The 24,787-nt window shown below is 37.8% G+C and overlaps 9 protein-coding genes and 3 further genes across 9 annotated transcripts; 5 read left to right on the top strand and 7 right to left on the bottom strand.

Moving 5' to 3' along the window:
- Nucleotides 1–616: 616 nt before the first annotated feature.
- Nucleotides 617–3,414, top strand: Ecym_6485 (the record flags this gene model as incomplete).
- A 466-nt stretch (nt 3,415–3,880) lies between these two features.
- Ecym_6484 (uncharacterized protein) lies at nt 3,881–5,224 on the top strand (the record flags this gene model as incomplete). Its single annotated transcript, XM_003647622.1, has 1 exon — nt 3,881–5,224. One exon carries the CDS (start codon nt 3,881–3,883, stop codon nt 5,222–5,224), a length of 1,344 nt encoding a protein of 447 aa, XP_003647670.1.
- Nucleotides 5,225–5,893: 669 nt separating this feature from the next.
- Ecym_6483 lies at nt 5,894–8,508 on the top strand (the record flags this gene model as incomplete).
- Nucleotides 8,509–9,107: 599 nt separating this feature from the next.
- CSL4 (exosome non-catalytic core subunit CSL4) lies at nt 9,108–9,986 on the top strand (the record flags this gene model as incomplete). Its single annotated transcript, XM_003647621.1, has 1 exon — nt 9,108–9,986. The coding sequence occupies one exon, from the start codon at nt 9,108–9,110 to the stop codon at nt 9,984–9,986; it is 879 nt and encodes a 292-aa protein (XP_003647669.1).
- A 103-nt stretch (nt 9,987–10,089) lies between these two features.
- Nucleotides 10,090–11,163, bottom strand: PDR16 (phosphatidylinositol transporter; the record flags this gene model as incomplete). The annotated part of the gene is made up of 1 exon (XM_003647620.1): nt 10,090–11,163. The coding sequence occupies one exon, from the start codon at nt 11,161–11,163 to the stop codon at nt 10,090–10,092; it is 1,074 nt and encodes a 357-aa protein (XP_003647668.1).
- Nucleotides 11,164–11,745: 582 nt separating this feature from the next.
- On the bottom strand, nt 11,746–12,831 carry ELA1 (elongin A; the record flags this gene model as incomplete). Its single annotated transcript, XM_003647619.1, has 1 exon — nt 11,746–12,831. The coding sequence occupies one exon, from the start codon at nt 12,829–12,831 to the stop codon at nt 11,746–11,748; it is 1,086 nt and encodes a 361-aa protein (XP_003647667.1).
- Nucleotides 12,832–13,343: 512 nt separating this feature from the next.
- Ecym_6479 (uncharacterized protein) lies at nt 13,344–13,448 on the bottom strand (the record flags this gene model as incomplete). Its single annotated transcript, XM_003647618.1, has 1 exon — nt 13,344–13,448. One exon carries the CDS (start codon nt 13,446–13,448, stop codon nt 13,344–13,346), a length of 105 nt encoding a protein of 34 aa, XP_003647666.1.
- Nucleotides 13,449–14,445: 997 nt separating this feature from the next.
- On the bottom strand, nt 14,446–15,549 carry URE2 (glutathione peroxidase; the record flags this gene model as incomplete). Its single annotated transcript, XM_003647617.1, has 1 exon — nt 14,446–15,549. One exon carries the CDS (start codon nt 15,547–15,549, stop codon nt 14,446–14,448), a length of 1,104 nt encoding a protein of 367 aa, XP_003647665.1.
- A 377-nt stretch (nt 15,550–15,926) lies between these two features.
- On the bottom strand, nt 15,927–17,710 carry Ecym_6477 (the record flags this gene model as incomplete).
- Nucleotides 17,711–17,862: 152 nt separating this feature from the next.
- Nucleotides 17,863–20,415, bottom strand: CNM67 (Cnm67p; the record flags this gene model as incomplete). Its single annotated transcript, XM_003647616.1, has 1 exon — nt 17,863–20,415. One exon carries the CDS (start codon nt 20,413–20,415, stop codon nt 17,863–17,865), a length of 2,553 nt encoding a protein of 850 aa, XP_003647664.1.
- A 428-nt stretch (nt 20,416–20,843) lies between these two features.
- SQS1 (Sqs1p) lies at nt 20,844–22,892 on the bottom strand (the record flags this gene model as incomplete). Its single annotated transcript, XM_003647615.1, has 1 exon — nt 20,844–22,892. The coding sequence occupies one exon, from the start codon at nt 22,890–22,892 to the stop codon at nt 20,844–20,846; it is 2,049 nt and encodes a 682-aa protein (XP_003647663.1).
- Nucleotides 22,893–23,131: 239 nt separating this feature from the next.
- ATG4 (cysteine protease ATG4) lies at nt 23,132–24,541 on the top strand (the record flags this gene model as incomplete). Its single annotated transcript, XM_003647614.1, has 1 exon — nt 23,132–24,541. One exon carries the CDS (start codon nt 23,132–23,134, stop codon nt 24,539–24,541), a length of 1,410 nt encoding a protein of 469 aa, XP_003647662.1.
- Nucleotides 24,542–24,787: the final 246 nt, after the last annotated feature.

Raw genomic sequence — 24,787 nt, 5'->3', positions numbered from 1 at the left:
GATCTTCTTGTTCTGCAGGTAAAGAGTATGTTCCATGCATTCTGATCAATAATAACGACAGAAAGGGCTAACAGCCAACGGCAGCAATGAGCTATATTGAAGTATTTCTGCCGCAACTACATTTAAACAATAGATTGCAGTATGCAACATATCAGACATAAATAATATATAAATCAACTTGTAATATCATCCCATGGGAAATCTAGGGAGATATAGCTCAGCACCTATAGTTTCAGAATTCAAAACCTTTCAGATAAAATTTCAATTATTGCGTTAACTTTTCTCCCAGTTCCAAAATTTTGGTCTATGACCTCTCACAAGATACTTCACAGTTCGTCGATGTTTTCTGAGTTTCCGAGATTTTCAGATTGAATTCTCCAAGAAACTCAAATATTTTATTAGCTCCAAGCTACAGCAATATACAGGGCTACTCATAGATAGGGATCGCCTGTATTATACATGGAATTTGATACCAAGTTTATTTCTTTCTTTCTTTTTCTAGACTTTCAAAAGAATTCAGATCCATTTTCATCAGCTGTTATTGAAAACACCTACGATCTGTGTTAGCGGTGAGAAAACAGAAAGAAAAGACTTTCTTATCCACTTAGAGCATCTAATGAATATATCTTCAGTTGTATCTTGCTCAAAGTTAGGATTGATTGCCTACGGCGACTCTGAAATCCCCAACGGAAATTTACGTATCACTTTCCTAGAAACCATTAATGGGACAAATTGGAGGTTTCATACCCCGAACACATATGTGATTTATCCTCAGTTACATGAAGAACAGCACAGTAACAGCAATTCGAAGAATCCTCACTTTTTTTATGATATTAGGTCCGTTCATTGGAACAATTGGTCATTGTTAAATGGCGATTTACTCGCAGTATGTGATGAATTAGGTAACATGACTATGCTTGCTGCAGGGCAAGGCCGTGATGGCAATAGCACTTATGATAATATATCAGTACTATTTCAAGATAATATCTACAAAATTCACAACCAGGTCACATTTTTGGAGCCAATAGCAGCGAAAGATAATACGTTGAAGCTCGAACGAAAACATACCAAAAAGGAATACTATACTACAATTCTGGATTTCCAATGGATCGGAAATCAAAAGCCTAGTGTCACCCAGGTTGTGGCTCAAAAAGATCCTAAGACTAATAACTTTAAAAACCAAATGCACCAGTGTCCCCCTTCAGGGGTCTTTCACCCTGCGTCTGTTAAAAACGCGTGTATTGCCATTAGGCGAAATGGTTATATAGATTTATGGTACCAGTTTTCCAACACCTTAGATTATAAAAAGATATCCTTACAGTTATCTAAGGGCAAAGAAACAGAATTGCTGCAGTTTGCAAGAATCGCTCATATGGAAAAAGATCAATGTTTCTTAATTGGTGTATACTCCAATATTTCTAAAAGCTTCTCATATTACGAGTTACAGGTAGATTGGAATTTGAATTTAACTAATCCAAGTCTTGTACTTGATCCAAAGTTGAACTTAAAACATATTTTCCGCGCCAATCCTAGTACGATGGGTCCTAATGGAGAGTTGTTGAAATTGGAGAATTTTCAAATAATCTCTAGAACACCAGTACCCGGATCAATACCTGAAATTTTGATTTCATACAATATATTAGGGACTACGAAATCACTTGTAAAGAGATTTCACATGTTGCGAGCCAGCCCAGATATGGTTTTCTTAGCTTCATTAAGGCTTAATGTCAACAACAGTAGTAACAAACAGATGTACCTACGTTATACTATGAAGCACATCCAGGATTTGGTTTTTGAATCAAAAGTTGTAGACATCCAAAATCTCTCATTAGATTCCCTTATTGGTTTTAGACTGAATAGTGGAGAGTTTCAATTTTATAATAGAAACAATTGGCAACTTGAGACTGAACTTTTGGATTCAAAGTCCGCACTACCATATAACAAGGATATTATAGTTTCAATGTTTGGGGCAGGATTTAAGTTTCCTGTGTTACCTCCAGTGAACGCGATTGAGTGGTGTAGAATATCTCCTTCATCTGGAGGTATAATACTAAAATTGAAACTCAACAGCTCTCCAACGTTCTACGCTTTGCGCCAAACAGTTATTAATGACACATCCAGAGATAAGATACATGCAACGGCATTTGCCTTTGAATTTGTTCGCTTCAACAACAGACACCATAGCGGTGAGGATTTGGTGATCGCCATGAAAACACACGTTCTTCGTTTACAAAAGCTAAATGAGGCCCGTGCAGTGGACTTTATAAAACACATAATATCTGCTATTTTGAACTTGTATGGGATTCAATTCGATGGTCCAAAGGAAATTATTGAAAAGCTTCTCCAGTCTAAAGCAATCCAAAAGATGTTACTACTACAAATGGAGCTTGGATCGCATTTGCAAAATAAAAATGTTTATAGCATGGCATATGCAGCTATGAAGTTTAGGAGTATTAGCCTGGCCATGAATGGTGTCGCAAGAAACGTGCATGCGATGATCCAACATACAGCATCAGGCAATTCATTTCCTAATGGTAAAGGGTTCCAATTTGCATTTTCTAAACAGGATCTGGTTTATTCTTTAATCCCATCAGTTAATTGGTTCGTTTCTTTCATTACATTCTTAACTCAACAACTGATACTTTTGGTTAATAATCCGGCAGATCAAAAACATACCCTGGTCTTTGGTATATTCTCATCCATTACAACCCGACATCTCATGCTGAAGGTTATATTAGAACTCAAGAATATGATTGGACTTGTTACGAAGTTCCCCGAAACGAACTATGCGGTGCTTAATGAATCATCCAGTTTCCTCAGGAAGGCACTTGATGACAGTCCAGTGAATTTAGAAAAGTTTGAAACCTTTTTAATTGATATTCATAGTAAATTCAGTACACTTGCAGACGAGCAACCCCATATGGCAACTGAGAGAGAACCGTCGTTCATGGTTAAGGCTGAGATTCCATCTAATATATCGCATATCCAAGAGTTTTTGCTCTCATATGCAACTACAGCGATGCTATCTCATATTAATCTTGCAGAGGTTTTTTTCACCTCAATCGACAATTTAAGAGTCTTTGATAAAGAAAATTTAACCCAAAATTGGTGGGTCTATTGCAAGCATTAGAAAAAGGTCTGGTGATACCTGAAACTGCCTTACCTACTGAATTAAGTAATTCCAGATGTTTCTCCCCATTGAACTACGATGATATATCTAGCGAATGGGTGAATATGAGTGAACTTGACAAGATTAAGAGGTGTACCAGATGTGGCTGTGTCACACGAGCTGGCCATGCAGTGGCTACCAGTAGTACCGTTCTAGAAACGTCAATCGTTACTAAAAGATGGACAGCATTGTACTCTAGATTCTGCCAATGTACAGGTCTTCTGTATGAGCTGGGCCCAGCATAACTGCGGCAACTTTTTGATTGCATGTTTATTATGAGTGTTTTGAGCTCTCCATGTTAAACTTTGTACATATTGAATCTGACCGTTGTGAAATAAAACGTTTTTTAAACTTTGACCTTATTGTCTTGCACTGTGAAGACAAATTCATATTACATAATAAAGCATATTTAAATGGAGCCTGAAACGGATCTCGATCATTCAAAACCGTAAAGGACACGACAAATATAACACTTTGATGCCTTTTTTTTCCTAATGTCACCATAGCTTGGGCATCTTTTTCTATTTTCTGCTCAACCTAGATTGACCCTAGGAGCCCCGGATACCAAAGATTGCTGTTATGAGGGGCCGGTCCATTTTTCATTATTTTATTTAATGTCACTAGTGACAGAGATATAACAGAGAGATATAATGAATAGTGCAAGTTTAAATAACATAGCTGTTTCCACTGGATTCTTAAATATAGATAAGAATGTCAAATGAACCGAGAAGTTCATTATACAATCCACTGGACAGATCACAAATCTCATTTATTCCTACGGAATTGGCTCCCATTCAGGATTCACCAGGAGATTCCATCTGTGGTGGTAGCGGTGATAGATATTTAGATTCATCATCATTGAACAGAACAACAACGAATACCACTAGTACTAGAACCAATAATGGCAATTGTAATGATGAATCTGATAGACTAACGAGACTGTCTACCAGACAGTCCCTTGGGTCTAATATTGTGGACCGAATGCGATATAAGATTGTTCTGAAGCTCACGTCACGTGAAATCCAACTAATAAGAAGTTCATGGGCTACTATGTTGAATGAGACTGCCACGAGTGATAAAACAGTTGCATTATTCCGCCAAATCGAAAGAGTGCCATCTAATACAACCACTATCCAACAACAACAAAATAGTATTAATAATAACACCACGCAATATCTGCAAAGGAGACCTACTTCCGTAACTACCAATTCAGCAGGGCAAAGTTCAAACAATTTATCAGCAGTTTCGGTAATATCACCACAGGCAAGTTCAATCAGTAGTACGGAATCTTTCACGAGCAACAATATGGCTAGTTCGTTATTTTGTGCTCAGTTCTATGCAAACCTATTGGATATGGATCCAGAACTAGACAAAATGTACCCCTCTATCAAACACCAAGCTGTGGCATATGCCGGCGTGTTGACGACTGCCATTAGTCATTTGGAAAATCTCAGCCTTATGGACGCTTACCTAAATGACCTTGGCAAACGCCACGCGAGAATCCTTGGTATCGAACCCCCTCATTTCGAACTAATGGGTGTAGCCTTTTTGAAAACGATTCAAGACAGATTTGGCATCCACTGCACAATCGAGTTGGTAGAAACATGGTCAAGGCTATACTCATATCTCGCCAATAGTATATTGCAGTTTGGCATTGACCCAATCCTTGAAATCGACAGAGACCGCAAACAATTAATACCATCTGTTTCCAGCCTAGTTAAAGACACCGCCACCAAGACCGCACCATATTCACAGAATGGGGATGCAGCCCAAACCGAACAAGGTTCCGCGTATTCTACGGGTGACGTGCATATTGAGGTACAACAAGCCCAAAATGGATCACAAAGTCCTCACAACAGAGAAACAAACCTTCAAATAGTACCAAAATCGTCATACAACCCTTTAACTTCCTCATCCAGCTATGAAAACCCTCAATTAACTCCCGAATCCAAACTGCAAAAGAAAATTGATCCAACTCATCAATCAAATGGAAACAAACGCCCCCATTTCTACAAGAGAAGAAAGAACACCAATAGAGACTGTGTTGTAATGTAACCCCACAGCAGCTTCGACAAATCCTGCATACCTGAGTCTATTTTATAACTCTATTCTTTCTTGAGCTCGAGTTCGTCATAGTTAAGACCTGCATAAAAAGTACGCCCGGCCTCTACTTAAACATCATTTTATACAGTTACGTAAAACATGTCTGTGAATACAAACCGATATTATATATGTATTCATTTGCGTAAATATATCAATATAGATGTATTTGAAATTGAGCTGAGGTAACTTCTCAAAACCATCTGGGTGTGAGTTTTCCTCTTTGGAACCTGTTGTATAGTTGTACATCAATTTGTCGTTTACTTCTTTTTTCGTAGTCAATATATATATATATATATATATATATATATTAGTTTTATTTTCGCGTTTCGTATTCGCATATAATCCCAAAGAACAGCACAGGGAATCTAAAGGGTAGCATCAGCGTAGCATCAGGCTCTTTCCGCTACAACTGATTGCTAGTTTTGACACAGTAGGTGTTTTGAGGTTATATTCAAAGTTTGCGTTGGGTAAGATCTGGTCTTTTTCAGTGTTTTGGTTCGATTTTGTCTCTTCCATCTGACGGCAGAAGTTTGAACAGTTTACTTATAGTTAGATCTTCAGCAGATTTTGAGTCCATTAGTGAGTTTTACTAAGATATAGAACGAATAGTAGGGCTGCAATATGAATAACCAGTTTGAGGGGTCGAATAGCATAAAAAACTTGGGTTTTTATTCTTCAAATTCTATAGATAATGTACAACACGCGAGAAGCTTAAGAAATTCAATTTTGTTGAACGATACTGCCTATGATATATCCAATGAGCGTGGAGTTGCTGGTAGTAGTAATGGTACAGGCAGTGACACCTATACAGATTCTGTATGGGATCATAGTATAGATGGTTCTCAGGATATCTCTGATGACGATTATGATGGGGAGAACGAGACGCAGACTCAGGTTTTTAAGATGACTGCGTCACCCTCGTTAAGTGCTCTAGCGGGGATATTAAGTGAGAAATCTAAAAAGGCGGAAGAAAGGATGAGGTCTAGGTCAAATACATTTCTTGAAACTACAATAGAGGAGGAGGAGGAGCAGCAGCAGCAGGGGGAGCAGGGTGGTGAGAATGAGGATCATGACGAAAAGGACAATTTATTAGATTCCAAGATGCAGGGATGGACATCTAAGTCATCAAGTACAAATACAAATTTACAAGATAGATCGGCAGGTTCGATTAATTTCAATGGTCCTGAAGTTATAGATGCCAAGCCAAGATTATCAAAAGCAGAGTCTAATAGTAGTAAATGCACGCCAAAGCTAGCGTATTCAGAAGTTTTTAATGAGCAAATATCAAAACAGTCAAGGGTTACTAATAAAAACATAGTTATATCTGATGGTTTAGAAGATAAGTCGATTGTTTCTGGCGAACAATACGTATCTCGAAGTATAGAAAGGTCTAGGTCTAGGTCTATTTCAAGTACTATTACTGATCAAGCTGCTATTATTGGTTCGGGAGCTGCTTCTTTATGGAGGAAGAGAATGCCCTCTTTAACTCACTCTAGGACCGCTTCCGTTACTGAAAAGGCAGAAAAGAAAAGGAAAAGCGTATTTTCCTTTTTAAAGAAGAAGTCGTCTTCAGCTTCAATCTCTGATAATGCGGGTTCTGATGCTCCTAATATACCCACATCTTCCACATTTTCGGTCGCAAAGTCTAACTCAAAAGAATCATTAGCTCAATCTACTAAGTTGACTAAAAAGTCCTACAGTAGCAGTAGTCTTTTTGGTTCTTTCAGAAAAAATAAAAATCTAATAATGCAGCATCACAAATGGCTAATGAAGTAGAAAAGCAAAGCCAAACGCCTTTCTTGGGAAAAGAAAAGATTAAACCTAGAAAAGTAGATGCTACAAGGAGGGATGATGATGTGGCTGTTAGAATAGATATTGACCAAAGAAAACCGACTCCCTTGGATATTACGTCTAAAACTCCAATAGGTAAAGTTGAGCAGCGTCGAGATTCAACGTATTCCCTATCTAGGCAAAGTTCCTATATTACTGATTCCTCAATTCTTGATACTTCAAGACCAGAAATTAGCATGATAGATCCTAAACACTCTTCCACTACATTAAGTCATGTTCATAATAAATTTAACGGTGGTGAGGCTGTATTCCCGAAGTCATTGAATCCACATGAGGTCGAATCTATCGTATCAATGGAACGCTCGCGATCTCAGAAATCCAACAGAAATTCTACTCAATCTTACAGACGATCGTTAACTGATAATTTATCAATCAATGCTCAAAACCAGGGGATGTTTATTACGGAGGCTTCTGAAGTGATTTTATCAACTCCAGATTTGACTAAGTCTCCAACTAACAGTATTTTAAGAAACGGGACTTTTGATTCCTTGGAAATTGTCCCGAAGGCTAGTGAATCTGATGACTACCAGTATAACTTGACACTACCCCAAAGTATTAATAGGGATGTTGAAGAAGGTATGATTTCTTTTAGTTCTATACAAGAAAAATTGAATGAATTAACAATGGATACAGATGCTGAAGATGAAAATAATGCATCAGGTCAGAAGATCCCAATTGTTACACCCATATCTGCAGACCCCGAATTTATGTCTGAAATAGTTGAATTTTCCAATATCATTGATTTTGGAGACGAGGTACATTTTGATTTTGAACTCAACACTGGTGAAACTCTGTATAAATCCCTGAATCCTGCAAATGATGTTTTACAGCCCAGCTTATTAGATTCAAACCTTACTGCCACTTCTAATGGTCTGTATCTTGAAGAGGACGAAAAATTAGATGATGAACCACGAAGAGTAACAATTGGTGTCGACATTGCGAATGAGCCAAATTTAAAGTCTATTGACGATTACGACGACGATTTTGAAAATGAAGATTTTAATCATCTAGAATACGACGAAGACTTGGGGATGGATGTTGTGGATTCACATATGGTTTCAAAAGGTGGACTAATTAGGCCAATATCCATGTCATTTAAAGGTATGAATTTCCGTCCTAACTATTCCCATGATCTGCCAAGGTTACATACTCAAATTGGACTGAACTATTATACTTTAGATGGCAACGTAAAGTCAGTTCAGTTTTCTTCAAGAGTTCTTCTGCATGATACATACACAGAGGATGAGTACGATAGACAGCCTGACATTGCAACATGCAACCAGCTAACCCCCCAGTTAGCACAGTTGATTAAAGAAGAATTAAATCTTGTTAAAAGCGAAATGGAGGTTCATGAAGACTCAAGATGCTATACACACTTTTATTAGTATCAAAGACAGAATAATACCAAGTTTTGCAATGAAATGCAAATACTCGAAATGTACAAATGTAATATTATTTTCACACGACCTATTTTTTTTGCTTGTTTTATCCTACACACAATTGGGTTTTAGACTACATAATATATTTAATAGTGGATATACACAATGCACCACCTTCGAAACATTTTCAGTTATATTAGTTGATACCTTTCCCATGTTGATTAAACGCTGACCTTGAACATATTATCGAACTAAAAAAGGTAAAATTTTTTTATTTACATAATGAATAAATTAAATAATCTACAAATTGAAGATGAATTTTTATTTGAATTATGTGAAATAAATAAATAAATATATTTAACGCTTTGGTATTCTAATTATTATTTAGCATCTAGATTTAAAATATTTAAAAATCGAAGTTCTACGTGATAAGTTCTTTATAACTGAATTGGAGATTGCAGATTATGTCAAATGACTTATTGTCACGTGATACTTATTTTTCGGGTCCTAGCTGAAGTAAAATTCCTATGGAAGATTAAAATTTACATAACAGAAGCTCATCTTAAATATCCCGCCTGAGTTATAATAGAGTTATTAAGTCGAGAATGTCGTATAAGGAGAAATTGCCAACTGAAGTTTATCCAGGACAGCTCATATGTCCTTTATATCATACTGAGGAAGATTCGGGGTCAGCTGTAGTGTACAGGTTTGTTCCTGGACCTGGTGTAATGATACAAAAATATACAGTAAACGGGCAACCAATACAAGTATTGTCTGCTACACTACTAGGAACAGTGAAAATTAATGAAGAAAGCATTAAAAATGATGACAGCGATGAAAAGCCATCTTCAGCTACATTAAATGTAAATTCTGAAAAGGACGGGAAGGATGGGCCTAACGAAGAGAAGAATAGGCTTCTGAAGAACATTATTATATCAGTGTCCAGTCGATCTTCCGAAAATGATTCAACGGATATAGTTGTTGACGATGACTTTGCTAACCATCTACCAAAAGAAGGCGATATTGTCTTGACAAGGGTAACCAGAATTTCTTTGCAACGGGCCAATGTTGAAATTCTAGCTGTTGAAAATAACGCTTCACCAATTGATTCGGGATGCGGTAGCAAAGGCTCCAATCCTCTGGCACCGAAGGGTGGTAGTACAAGTTTTTCCATTTCTCAGGCTTCTTCAGATCTTGGTGAGACGTTTCGGGGAGTAATACGGGCACAGGATGTTCGGGCCAGTGACCGCGATCGTGTTAAGATTACAGAATCATTCAAACCTGGTGACATCGTTAGAGCTCAAGTTTTATCCCTTGGAGATGGTTCGAATTACTACATGACCACTGCAAGAAACGATCTAGGTGTCGTATTTGCAAAGGCCAGCAATGGCGCTGGTGAACTAATGTACGCAATAGACTGGGAAACAATGATAGCACCCTCTACCGGTACCGCAGAATTACGCAAATGTGCTAAGCCGTTTTAGTCTTCCGAGAACATATAGATAAGATTATTTAGTCGGAGTATATACAACTCGTAATGCGAATGTTTACTAGGATTTCGTGTCGTGACCAGTTCTAGAACCTTGATTAGCTAGTTAGTAGTGAGGTATCAATAGGAAATTTAAGTTCATCATGGTGACCTATCATATCATATTCACTCAAACCTACGGTGCCACCGAACCGATGAAATCTCTGCATACAATGTGTCCTATTATTTTTAGTGTATTCAAGCAATTTCGGCCAATACGTTTTGTGGTCATATACAAAGTCCAAGTAACCACCGTAAGATTTGTCTAGCTGATCTAACGAAACATAATTTTCAAATGGCTCATCCAAAACTAATTTATCACGGGTTTGAGGATCAATAAATGGATGTATCATCTTCAGAAAACTCCACGCAAGCCATGGAATATTAGTCAGCAATGCCTTTCCCAACCTTTCAGGATAATGAGTTTGTAGAATATGGAGCACTTCCTTACCAACCCCGATTGGAGGAGTTTTACTATTTCCAAGAACTTTAGGAATATCATTATGATCCCTGAAATCAATCAATAAGGTGAGAGTGTCCTGGCCTGGAGGCATCAAGTCAATTACCCTTTCCAACATGAAAACTAAATGTTGAATCTGTCTCCGAGATGTCCTAGTATTTTGCCTACCAGGCTTCAAATAAAGAATCGGCCGACGATCCTTATCAAATCCAAGTATCACCTCTTTACCTGTTTCGTTTTCTACTGATACAGTCTCCCCAGTAAGACTGTCCCCATTCTCTTCACCAAAGTTTGAAATTCCAAACTGCCGCCTCCAACCTATTGATAATGTTAGCCGGTTGATCGCTTCGCCCACAACCCACTTGACAGCCTTCAAATACCTGATTATACACTCCCTTGTTAACCACGCTTTTTCATATTGACTCAGCGGCCTCATCTTATGACGACCGTCATCATGCGTTGCCTCTACCGTAGGCAAAACTAATTCAGGTCGAGAAAAATGTTTCAATACCGCCTTGTACTTTTCCAACTGTTCATCCGAAAACACTTCTTCTGTGGGCTGTTCTGTACCCGACGACACCCATCTCAATGGTTCACCAATTGTAACAAACTTGGCTTTGCTGAAGGAAGGCTCTTCAGAAAGCTTCCTATTGTTTTTCTTGAAAAATATCATTTAAACCTTCTTGAGAACCAAAGCTGGACCGAAACTATATTCTAGTTTCTTACCCGTGATAATTTAAACAAACCTTTTGACGGTGTGCCCACATATATAACAATAATAAAACCCGCTATATATGGGATCTTCTAATGCGGAAAAAACCGTTGAAATCCCTTTCTCTCCGAAAAGCGCTAAAACCAGACAAAACTCTTTTGTTTCTTATTAATGTATGACGGATGGAGAGGCAGTTTTCAACTTACAAAAGCAGCATACTGGAAGTCGTTCTTCGCAAGCAGCTGCATTTCTAAAACTAGTGGTAATATGGGGGTTTGGCAGAGTTCTGACAAATAGCTCCTACGGAATTGTTTGCCCGCGCTTCTCTCTGTTTGGGCGTATTATGGTTCCGCGGAACTCGGAAGCAATAGACGAAAAACCACGCGTATGCTGGAAGGCCATCGAATGTGCTCTCTACCATCAAATGAAAATTGTAGTTTTGATGATAAATAAGTAGTTAATAAAATTGGGTTAATTGTGTGCATTTTGAGTTTGTTTTTGTTTTCGGGAGGGCGGACAGGAGTGTCACGGCATACTGGCGCTTTATTTCTTGATTACTAAATGGGGTGAATGTATGTATATCCGTGGTTTCTTTACATCTTCAGTTTGCGGATTCTGTTTTCGTTGATCTTCTTGGGCATGCTGCTGAGTTAATAAAGTTGATAAAGTCGGCGAAGAGAATATTGTAGATTTTATCTTTCTTGTTGTTGACGTAGAGGAGGTAGGAGGGGAGGGTGACTTCTTGTGTTGAGCGGAGTGCTTGCGGCGCTTTAGCAGACTGGTACGAGTGGGATTTTGGCGGGATGTTATTTCTGGGGGGGAGGAGGTGACGATATTAGCTTCGGAATTAGGTGAAGGTGATGGGAGGGCAGGAGGGAATGAGGTTTGTTTCGGGGTAGTTTTTGACCTAGGCGGAAGCTGAGTAACATTTGGTGCTTCATTGGGGGAAGGCTTTTTGCATATTCTACGTTTTGTGGGATCATACCCGCCACTTTTGAAGTGTTCTTGGCGCTTTAGATGCTCTTTGTAAGATTTTAAATAGAGGTTAGAGCGATTTTGATGCTGTTTTATTTTAGTTGAGCGAAGTTCCCTCTCAACATAAATCGGATCTTCTAGCATGGTTATCAACATTTTTTCCTTCTCAGCTTGTAATTGCTTGACAGACTGTCTTAGACGCTCTGCACTCAACTCCTGTTTCTCTGCTACCTCTTGTTGGTATTTATAATAAAGGAGTCTAGACGGTAAGCGATATTTGAAGACAACAGGATCCTTCTTGACATTTTCATGGAAATAGTTTTTAACCAACGGCTTGTCATCCAGTAGCTTTTCATCGTTTTCCTTTATGCATCCTAAGTAGTATTCATACACTTGGTTTTTTCGTGATACATATTGTTCATGTACATTTAAAGGGAAGTCCTTCTTTAATAAGTCGTACCAAATCTCCTCGTCTCCCAAAATTAACAATGGATTCGTCTTTTCGAGTCGAACTAGTTGTTCTGCTTTTAACTTTTGGAGTACCTGCCTAATCAATGCATACGGTATATGTGCAACATCATCTATCAGTGTATGATGTCTCATTAAAGTTAGCACACAGCACTTCTCTAATGTGAGTAAGTCTGCTCTCTTCATGCCTGCAATAATATAAATATAAGCCAACTCAAAACTTCTTAATCCATTTACACTATATGCTCAATCTTGTAGCCAAAATCGGGCGATATAATGTCAGTAATCTGTTATTTTTCACCTTACCTTCTTCTCTTTAGAGGTCAGAAACTAGCATCAAGATGCAAAAAGCGCACTACATTCTTTTTTTCCCGTGGTACTGTAATGGCTTCGCTTTGTGATGGTGATGATGATGTTTACTAAGTAACCATTGACTTTCCAAAGATGTCTGCATGTCAGCGTCAGTAACAGACAGAAAGGATCAACACCAGTAAAAATACTGACAACAAATATCATTTATATTATTTTATATTCCTATGAAAGATTTCCAAAGATAATTTATTAACACTTACATAATATAAAAAAGAACGAAGGGCATGGTTAACAAGGCGCTGCATTGGTGGGGCGAGAAAGATAGGAATAGGTCATAAGGGTCTTTGACCATCCATGACAGAAAGACATATTATCAACTTAAACTTTTATGCAATCACACATTGGGGATTCCACACAAATCCTTTGATTATCCAGTGATCCTTGTTTTCGGATTCTCCGTTTTGATTACCGTCCTTAGAATGTTGTTGCATGTCGTCTTTCGTATGTGGTTAGTGTGTCTTGATGATATATATCTGAAACTTTATATCTCTTAGTTATAGTCTTATTAGAAGAGTTATTAGAATAAATTGAGATGAACGGAAAACATAAGGGCTCAATGTTGACACTGAATCTCATATTTATATGCAAACCAAGCTTCAATTAAGTCAGATATGGATAGTAGATCTGAACTTGCCGTTGTGTATAAATCAGTTTTACATTAAATCGTAATTGCCCTTTTAGGAGAATAGAATGATTTTATTTAAGGTGTTACGACTTTTTCAACAACGGCAACGAAAAACGTCTCAGTGTACCGACCTATGTAACTGACCTAATTAGGTTAATTACAAGGATTATAAGATACCGCGATACGGATATAGGCCAGGTCTTGAATGTGCTTAAAACCAACATTTGAACAAGTATGAAACAGACGAAACGTAGGGATTGTAAGAGAAAAATTTCACAGTCTGTGAATAGAAGTGCTATATCTATTTCAGTAGCTTGCCAGTCCATTGAGTGAATGAAACAAGCAGCAGCAAGGGGCAAGCTATTAAGATACCCGACGGCCACCCCTCCATTTCTATTGTACTATATGAAAACAATTGTCTAATAAATTGAATACTTAGATCTTATTGACAATTATTAAATTGATGTGACTGGTTTGTATTAAATAAGTGTCAAAAGGTATTCAGGAGGATATATTGCCTTATCCTATCACTTTTTAAAAGAGGAGAAGAACATGAGGGAAACCTATCTGTGGTCAATAACTGCTATGAAGGGCGAAGGGGAAAATAAATAGGTTGTAGGGAGCTCATGTTCAAAAGAAGGACAGCTTGAATTAAAAAAGCAAAAAGTCAATCTAAATAAGTAAAACAGCATTCAGAGAGTTATCCTGTAATTTAGACAACCATGTCATTTGTAGCGTTTTGTTGAACTTGTAAAATAAAAATAAAAATTATAAATCATCATATTCACATTCAGTAGGCTGGATTATTCTCCACGCAAGGCTTTGATAACTGCGGGCCTTCTCATCATATGCTTCGTCCATTTGTAAACTTCAGGGAACTCAACCTTTATGTTAATTCCAATTCTGTCCACTACATTATTCCATGGTACAAATGATAAATCTGCAATGGTAATCTTGTCACCGACTAACCAAACTGGGTAGTCAAAAAATCTGCTTTGAGTTAAAGGAGTAGTACCGGCCGAATATGCGGCAGCATTTTCGGAATCTAAGTCCATAATTAATGCCTCTCTTCGTTCAGCCAAAGCCATTTCAACAACCCCATAAACCCTTCTCACTTCATCTGTGTACCTGTCAACAGCACTTGGAACTTTCTGTGAGTGGAAATATCTGAAATGCAAGGCTTGCCCGATCATGGGAGCATGTCCTGAAGTTTGAAAAAATAACCAGGAATTTACTTGCGCTTGTTCAGCCAAATTATCAGACCATAACAATGGGTTTCCGGTTTCTCTGTAATACTTGTTGACCAAATGCAATATAATAGCGCCAGATTCCCAGATAGATAAATTGTCAAGGCTATGATCAATTAAGGCTGGAACACGAGCGTTTGGATTAATCGCAACAAATTCTGGAGCTCTATGCTCACCCAAGTTAAAATCCAAGAAAATGTTGTTGTAATTTAACCCCAATTCACTTGAAACAATAGCAACCTTGAACCCATTGGGAGCTGACCGATGTGAAAACAAAGTATAACCTTCCATAGGCTGATGCTGAAAGAACTTTGTAATTCTTGAACTATCAATCAAACTTGGACCCCCATATGACTGTTGTAAAATCTGTTGTGCCTGCTGGTGTTGCTGCTGTTGACCAGCTTGATTCCGCTGATCCTTTAAAAGCTCTTGTCCTTGGGCCTGTAGTTGGGCATTATGAGATTCAATTGCGTTTCTATTCAGTTCATCGATTAACTGCTGCTGGTTAGTTCGATTATTGAAATCGATTGCTATATTACTTTGGTCTGTTGTAGTATTACTGTTTCCTAGATGGACCTGCCGCAGAGCACTAGATAAGTTAGAAACAGTGTTACCGGCACCAGTATTTGGATTGCTATTACTTCCTACGTCTTCTTGCATTTTAAGCTGACAATGGCCTTATATCCAAGAAAACAATCGAAATAGCGCACAAAATCTTAATGTAGTACTCTTATTCCAAATAGTCTTTAGACAACTTAGGTTACTCAGTGTGGTCTTTTCAAACTTCCGCTCTAGAATACTAAATAGGTTGGGGTCTTAAATTACGCTAATACAACCAAGTTATAGGTGAATGACTGGCTGAATTCTAAATTTTTCATCATTACTGGGATCCATTTACACCTTTCTCGAAATTACCAATATTAGTCGTTCAATATGATATCTTCTTGAAACGGCCATTCATTATATGGCAATGATTAAAATGCAGTACGTAATACACAAAGGAATCTCCTATGAACCCTTGAATATGAATTGCAGGTTTAGCCCTTATATTGCTTGCTTTTTCGGGCTGGTTTTTTTACTTTTGAAGGAGGTAGGGCGTGCCCAGAACTATTCACATGTTGGAACAATTTATTCCTGCTTTGGAACGTCATACCACAGCGAGAGCAGCTTAAAGATGAATCATTGGCTCTTGTTGTTTCCTGCTTCTGACTTGGTTGATTAGTCGTTTCTGATTTATTGGAAGCAGCAATAGCTGCCGATACGGACTTTGCCTTGTGACTTTTCTTTTTTTCTTTTTTTTACCGTTTGAATTCCAATCATCATTATCTATTTCAGATTCATTATCTAATGCTGCAAGGATATCTTCCAATTCGTTTGAATTGCCACTTTTTTTGTCCTTAAACAATGGTTCCTCAGATTTGTCGCTTTCAGTTAAATCATCGACTTCGTATTCTTGCTCTTCGAGTTCTTTTTCTATGTTAGCAATCTCTGCTAGACACTCGCTTATTCTGAAGTTCGTCTCATCAGGGGAATATTCAGTAATTGGGTTATTTGAATTGGAAACGGATCCAAGGTTAGATTCAGTCTCTTCTTCCGAAGTTGCGTAATCACTCAAATCTTCATTCCCCTCTTCTTTGGCGGAGTCAAAATCATCTAGATCTGAAATTTCATCTAAACCTAACTCCATACTTTCTTTCCTCATCTCCCATTGAATCTTCTTAACTAGCTTCTTATGAGCCTTTGTATTGTTATGATTTTCCAATTGATTTTCAGACTTAAAATTTTTATTGCAAACGAAACAGTCATATATAACAATAACATCTTCATCATCCTGGTTGTCTACAGTTTGTTCTTGAGAAATCCCCAAGTGTTTTTCAAGCTCTTCCCAATTTTCTTGATTTACAGTTTGCCAACTCTGCAAGTGAAACGGGTCATGATTGTTATGCATAGTCTTCGCCATCCGTTCTTTCTCTATTTGCTTCCGTAACGATTGCTGCAACTTCTTTTTCTTTTCAACCTCTGCTTTCTTGGAGCCTTCTTTCATTCTGTTATCAAACTTCTTAATGAAGGATACAAAGCGCTTAACAGTTTTATTATATTCATTCCTAGCCTGGGTTCGCTTCTTTTCATTCCTCTTATTAATCTCTCTTTTAGTTCTTCTATCAAAATTACTAGAGTACATGTAGTCATCTTCCCAATTAAAACTTTTTAAAGTACTGAAACTACTCCATTTTTTGTAAAACGTTTTAAGGATATTATAATCTGTGTCGGAATAACCAAAAATCGGATAGTTGATGTTTTTAGATTTTATATATCTATCACAGGCCTTTAAATAACCCATATTAGTAATATCATTTTCAAACTGGTCATCTTCAAATATGTCATAGCCCTGCAAGCCAAGTCTTCGTCCCCATTTGATTTCATCCGCTGCTAATTTCGCAAACACTTTGCCTGCAATTTGATAAATACCAGCGGGCGTATCATCCAACCTTGTATAAAGCCCTGAATTAAAGAATTTTAATAACTCCACAGTTGTTACACCTGTAATAGATGAATCCACTTCATAGTCATCGTTAACATTAGCATTATAATCCTCGTTTAATATCTGATCCTTGTGTGAATCATACCAAGCACGTTCGTTTGGATCTGATAGAACTTCGTAAGCTGATCTAATAGTGGCAAAGATTTGTGTTGCCTCTTCTATGTTCTCTATATTTTTATCTGGATGATATTGTAAAGCCTTTTTACGGTATGCCTTTTTCAATTGAACATCAGAGGCATTTGAATCAACGCCCAATAGCTCATAATAACATGTTTTCATTCCAAAGATGCAAATACCAAGATAGAGCGTTTAAAGATCAAAGAACTTTTGTCATCATCAGGTTACATGCTAGCTACAATATATTTTGTTGAAACAGTGTACATACAACACGAAGATCATGAATTCGTTGTAGCGACGTTCGAAGTGATTATCTAATATTTTAACCTCGAGCGGACTTCCTCATATAATTTATCCAAACAAAATTCTAACGGATGTTTTATCTTTGTGAGGTCGTGTCTTTCTAGATATTGGCTGTAGGCCTTGTTTGTAAACTTCTTAATATCTATTGGTTCTTGATAAACATGGTAGTGCAATTTATTTGCAAAGTGGAAACATAAACTCTTTTCGTATCTCAAGTAAATACTAACCAAGGGCATTTTCTTGGATAGCTTAGAGAAAGGAGTCTCGAGCAACAATATAACGTTCTTGACCACGTTTTGTAGTTCAACCAAGTCCAATTGATTCACCTGTTCAACCATTAAATTATTGTACGTTTTTCTATCCAAATTTTGATATATTTTCTGAGCACTTTCAAATGAAATCATCTCAGCAGGATTTCCCTTTAGTTTTTCCAAGTTTTTCCTAAGCTGATTTAGATTCAATTGTAGATCACTTATTGTTTGCTGTTTGTCCTTCAATAGAGAATCTTTTTCAGAGATTTTGGATTCAAGTTCTTGGTAGTTAGAGTTCGCAGCTACTAATTCGGCTTCTAAGTCTCGTGACTTGGTTATTAGCTCATGATTTGATTGTAAAAGATCTTGGTTCTTCTCACACAAGTCTAGGAATGTGCTGCGATCACGTTGTAGCTGACTTTCCTGTAGTTCAGATATACGTTTTGATAATTCTGCATTTTTATTTAATAATTCCTCTTTTTCCTTTATCAATGCAGCAATGTCCTTGTGTAAGCTTTCAATCACATCCTGTGACTTTTTAATGTTTGCTAAATGCACCTTTACATCCTCCTGTAACTCTTTAATATTTTCTTTCATGTTGGATTCCTTAGTTACATAATGATCTTTAGTGTCTTTCAATTTTGATTCCAACTCTTCTTTTAATTTAAGATTCAGCGCCTTTAGAGGTTCTAGTTCAGACTTAATATTATTCAAAAGTTCTTCATCAGAAGTTAACTTGAAGCCAACAATTTCATACCTTTCTTTAAGTATAGCTGGATTAAGTCTATTATTTCTAGGGCTCTTCTTAAAGAGTTCCACTATTTGGAGACCAATAGGGACATCATAGCATTTACAAAGCTCCACAAACTTCTTAAAAGAATCCTTTTCAGAATTGAGTCTTTTATTCTGGCTCAACGCTCCATTTAACTCGTTTTCCTTTTTGGACAAACACACTTTTAACTCTTGACATTTCTGCATACTTTCGTCTAGTAATATCTGCTTTTGTTTCCAATTGGTGTCAATATCATTTTGAAGAGCATTGATTTCGGTATCTTTTTTATCTTGCAATTCATCTAAACTCTTCTTCAAGACTTCAACTTCCTTTTCAGATTCCGCTAGTTTTTCCTTTTCGCTTCTAACTTCCCCTGATAATGAATCATTTTCTGTTTGCAACTTACTGATTATAGTATTTGATTTTGTTAACGATGAATTGAGATCTGAGACTTCATTTTCTTTGGTTACCAACTTCTTAGATAGTTGTGTGAGTTCATCGGTTTTACCTTTAACACTTTCCTGAAGTTCCTGATTCAGGTCATTACTTTTCACTAGCAATGATTCAGTCTCATCTAGACGTAACTTTGCCTCGATCTTATACTTTTTGTATTCCAAAGTTACCTGCTCAAGCTCTTTATTTAACTTAATTACCTCAGCTTCCGAATCCACTGTCGCACTTTCAATGCTTTGCTCTAGACTTTTAATCCTGTTTTCTCTCTGTTTTAGTTCGTCTTCCAAGGTCTTTAAACTTTCCATTGTTCTTGCTGACTTCTGCTCCAAGTGGATAATGTCTGTTTTCTTGGATTCCAAATGTTTTCTCAATTCAGAGATCTGCATATCTTTCTCATTCAAAGTACGGTTTAACTGACTTATTTCACCGTCCTTCTCTAATTGACGGTTTTCAAGGTTTTCTAGCTCTTCTTGCAACCTTGAGTTTTCCTCCCTTAGATCTTTGGTCTCTTGCACCATATCGCGTTGTGCATGGCCAGAACCAATGCTCCCAGTACTAACCTTTCTGTTGTGGTTTTCAATCAACTTCTCTCTCAGGAGATCCTTAGGTTGGGGCCGAGTCACCGTAGCGGCCTTCGTTAGTGGAGTGGATTGTACAAGTAAATCATTCCCCTTGCCCTGAGCTTGGTGCTTCGTTGGTGTTGAAGTTTCTACGTTTGCAGTACGGACAGTATGACCCTGGCGCGCCCCAGAGGGTACACGCCGTATGGGCTGTGGATGACCATTTTCATCGTTTACATGCTGTTCCGAAGGTGCATCAGGAGATACAATGTTATCTAAACCACTGGATACACCCCTCTTCAGGTCTAATTGATGGGCTAATTCTAAAGCTTTTTGTTTCCCTGTTAATCTATCCATAAAACCACGAAAATTAAAACTTCTGTCTAGTCTAATGTTCCCTTCAGATACAGCTGAATCATCATTTTCATCAAACTCACTTTCGGTATAATCAAATTTCTCCTCACTCACACTAAGTGGGATGCTTCTAGAGCTCCTTATCTCATCGAAGCCGTTCCCAACTGCAAACATGTTTTTAATCAATAATTGTAGTCAGGATTCTTTGGTGATGCTACAAAATATCTGTTTTTAATTTAAATCGATTTTGTGTACTGCTTTTGAAATCAAAATTAGCGAAGCGCGTCTTCAGATATAAATGTCTGTCAACAACGAGAACAGGGTTAGCATGTGACTTCAAATAAACATTTATAAGGCAACAAGTTGCTACAGTCATACTTATTAATTAAATTTTGCTTGAGAGTATGTCTTAGATAAATGCAGGTATCGATCTGCAATAGATAGGTAGACACATGAAGACAGGCAGGGGATTATGGATTATATTAATGTTGTATGTTGTTATATTTCAGCTCTAAAAATCCAGGTCTGCAAGATAATATGAGAAAAGGGAGGTATTTAATATAAAAAAAGATAGGTATATGTATAAAATAAACGAAATAAGTCTAAGATGTTGAATTGTCTACATGGCGAAGGCCAGATCTACTTTTCTTAACTGTAGCCATCAATGGTTCGCTAATTCCCTTGTTACCATGCACTCCTAGACCTTCGCCATGGGTCCACCCAAGTTTTTCCAATAGTTTTCTGCCTACATTGTCTTGGCCAATAATGGGCGCATCTTTGCCAACAATTTCACCTTCATTCACGTGGAATTTAATCTTGTACGCAGCAGATCGATCTTCTCTCTTGGCATCTCGTCTCGGGAATACTGGCCGTTGTCTTCGAATGATATTAATCAAACGATGGTTTATTGTCGCTCCTTCATTATTTTGGAGGAATAAGTGCGTTTTTCCGCCGACATCGGCTGTCGTGTACGATAGTTCAAAAGCCTTTGCCAGATTTTTCAGAGTTTGTATACCGTGGGCATCTAATGGTGGGAAGTTCATGATTTTACTTTTGCTTAAAACAAAGTTATTTAGTTCTTCGATAATGTTTTCAATATGAAATCGATATGGATACTTTTGGTAAAGATCAACGGGATATATATCATCTTCGTTTATGAGTGTCTTTTTAAGTTGCCTCTTTTCAGCTGCTTTTCCGAATCTAATGGTAGCTTTATCTTGAAGTAGTGTTTTAATATCGTCATCTATATCTATAACTTCATCCAGGACGAGCACTTTCTTTTTACCACGACCACTATACTCCAAGCTCTTAGTTTCATGCTCTTGATTTCTTACACGTTCATATTTCAGACTGTATTCCACCAAATCCTCTAAACCCTCACCAAGATCTTCATCGTTCGACAGCAAATCATTCTTAATAGATTCAAGATAGGAACCTAGGCGATTTTCAGGAAGACCTAATTCAAAGACCAGATCAGTCATACTGTCATGGTCTAACCATCTAGATTCATTATCTTTGAAATAACTTTCACAAGAGACGTAATAGCTATGATTACGAGCTCCCAATCTAATGTTCGTAACATTAACTTTAGCCATGTCAGCAACATGGTCCTCTTCTAACATTCCAAATTCTGGCACTGAATTTGGCTTTGGATTTGGTTCCCACTCTTTACTAGAAAGCGATTCAGAGTCGGATTCACTTTCAATATCAGCCAAGGTCAAGTTTCCAATATTTTGGGAAAGAGATTGCCGAGCACAACTTGAATCGGAATTTAACACGAGAGAATTATCTTGATTAGGGATGCCATCAGATGAAGAGACTTGAGATGGGGTATGTTCATCTTTTTGATCATCACTTTCTGTATCCTTATTCTGCTCACCGCACTCCTCATTCACATCCTGACCAAAGTAATAATCTTTAAAGGGATGATGGCTATGAGTTGGTGCTAGATGTACGTCTCCACTACTACTCTGCTTAACGTTTATCTGAGTTTTTCCGATGGTCAATGTAGGATTAAATTCAGTACACGATTGCCCATCAGTAGCGTCTGCACTAGGTGTAACTTCCATTACTTCATGGACGGTTTCACCTTTTTGGTCAACAAAAAACAGCATTTCATCATCTATATCAGATAGCTTCTGGCGATTATTAATGTCAATGCTTTGTTGACTTTTCGTAGGGACAGTCTTCTTCGATTCATCTGAAGAATTTTGTTCAACATCATCACCAGGATTAGTCTTTGAAAGCAAACGTTCAGCCTTCTGTTTCCCTGCTAAGGATAGCAATTGTATCATATTTTTAGAAGGATCATAAACTTCCTTGCATTTAATGAATTTGATAGGTCTTTTCCTCGCTGGTAAGTTTTGATTACCTCTACGTCCATCCCTGGAATCCCAAAACGCAGGCCGCGACCCTCCTGTTCGCATGGAAGCTTTCTTCAAGAAGGATCTATCACTTCGACGGCCGAAATAAAAATCTTCAACCATATCAGTCTGCGTCAAATCACCCCGAGTAAAAATTGGTATAGGATTTGCATCTATTCCAGTAGGTTGCCCTCGTCTTCGTCCACCCGAATGCTGATGACCGCGATATCCCCCACGACCGCCTCGGTTAGAAGAGTTTCTCTCATAGTGCTTATGCCTTTTAGCCATTACAAACTATGCCTTGGTAATAGAGCTTCTTTACTTTGATTTGACGATATATACATATACATATATATATATGAGGAATTATAAAACAAGATGGATGTTTTTTATTTTGTTTGAGTCTGGCAATGTTCTAAAATCAACAAGGCGCCCGTCCTTGTTACAACTTGACGGCTTTTCTGGTGGTTCACTTTGAACTTGGAGATAAGCAAATAAAAAAGGAAGAACGAACAAGGACGCCAGTTATGGATCTTATTCAGAGGGTTTCCCAAAGTTTCTGGGGTTTAGAAAATTCTGATAGGAATAATCAATTGGTAGTTCTAGGGGCAAAGTATGATCCCATTTCAAGCGGTTGGGAAGAACAAAATCAAGATAATTTTGGGAGCTTGTTTCAACATATGTTCACGAGACCTGAACCGTGGAACCCCGAGTTTCTTAAGGATGTTAACTCTAGATTGCATTTTACATATCGCACGAGGTTCGCTCCAATACCAAGGCACATAGATGGTCCATCACCCATGCGAATAAGTATTCTATTGAGAGACAACCCCTTAAATGTTATCGAGAACGTTTTAAATAATCTGGATTGCTTTCAAACAGATATAGGATGGGGGTGCATGATTAGAACGGGCCAATCGTTGCTTGCAAATGCATTGCAATTGGCGAACCTAGGTAGAGATTTTCGAATTAGTGGATCGGATTCGGACATAAATGAAGTCGAGATGAAGATAATTAGATGGTTTGAGGACAACCCAAAACATCCTTTTTCGTTGCATAAGTTCGTCCAAGAGGGATATAAATTGTCAGGTAAGAAACCGGGGGAATGGTTTGGCCCGTCTGCAATATCCAGGAGTATTCGATCACTAGTCATGAAGTTCCCTGGTAGTGGTATTGATCACTGTATTATATCCACTGATTCCGCAGATGTATATTTAGATGAGATAGATCCTTTGTTTCGGGCAAATCCTAAGGCCAATGTATTACTATTACTGGGAGTGCGGTTAGGGGTAGATTTCACTAATGAATACTATTGGGATGATATTAAGAACATTCTATCATCATCGCAATCGGTCGGTATATCTGGAGGCAGGCCCTCTTCGTCCCTATATTTTTTTGGTTATCAAGGAGATTACCTGTTCTATTTGGATCCTCACAAAGTGCAGTTGAATCTTGCGCTCTATGAAAGCGATGAAGAAAGGTTTCACAGCGTTCACCCCCAAACATTTAACAAAATCCACCTATCTGCTATTGATCCATCGATGTTGCTTGGCTTTCTTCTTACGGGAGAAGACGATTGGCTATCCTGGAAGACAACTGTTTTGGGCTCCAAAATAATTCACCTAAGTGATAGTAAACCTGTTGATATCATGCTCGATAACGAAGTAGAAAGAATGCTAATAGGAGAACGGAAGACTGCTGAACAAAGAAAAGACCTGACTAGTGATTTAGAGATAGGCGATTACGTAGATGTGGGCAGTTTGGTACAGTCTGCAGATTCTTACAAAAATAAAGAGGCCGATGACGAATATCAAGATGTTAAATGCAAAAATCAGAAAATTGTGGTGGTTGGAGAGAGTAATAGTTCCGGGGCTCCTGATGTGGAAGTCGAAAAAGTACTTGTCGAGAAGGAAACTATTCCAGTACGGGGTAAGTAACTCTAAAAACTTCAAATACAACTAACCCTATTTTCTTCACCGAGAACAAACCAATTCTAATGTATTTATGACATATATATTAACCCACCTCTTTAAAGGAGCCAGAAACTGAAAACGATAAAAGAAAGTACTTAAGTCAAACAAGCCTTGTTTGCTAAGGTTATTGGAAATGTGTGTGTGTGTGTGTGTCTGTGTGCGTATGTGCCAGTATTGATGAGCAGTAGTGTCATTGAACCACAGTCATTT

This window comes from Eremothecium cymbalariae, chromosome 6 (assembly GCF_000235365.1).
Source record: "Eremothecium cymbalariae DBVPG#7215 chromosome 6, complete sequence".
NCBI lineage: Eukaryota > Fungi > Ascomycota > Saccharomycetes > Saccharomycetales > Saccharomycetaceae > Eremothecium > Eremothecium cymbalariae.
Note: the sequence above shows the minus strand (reverse complement) of the source record. Positions and strands in the feature narration are given on the sequence as shown.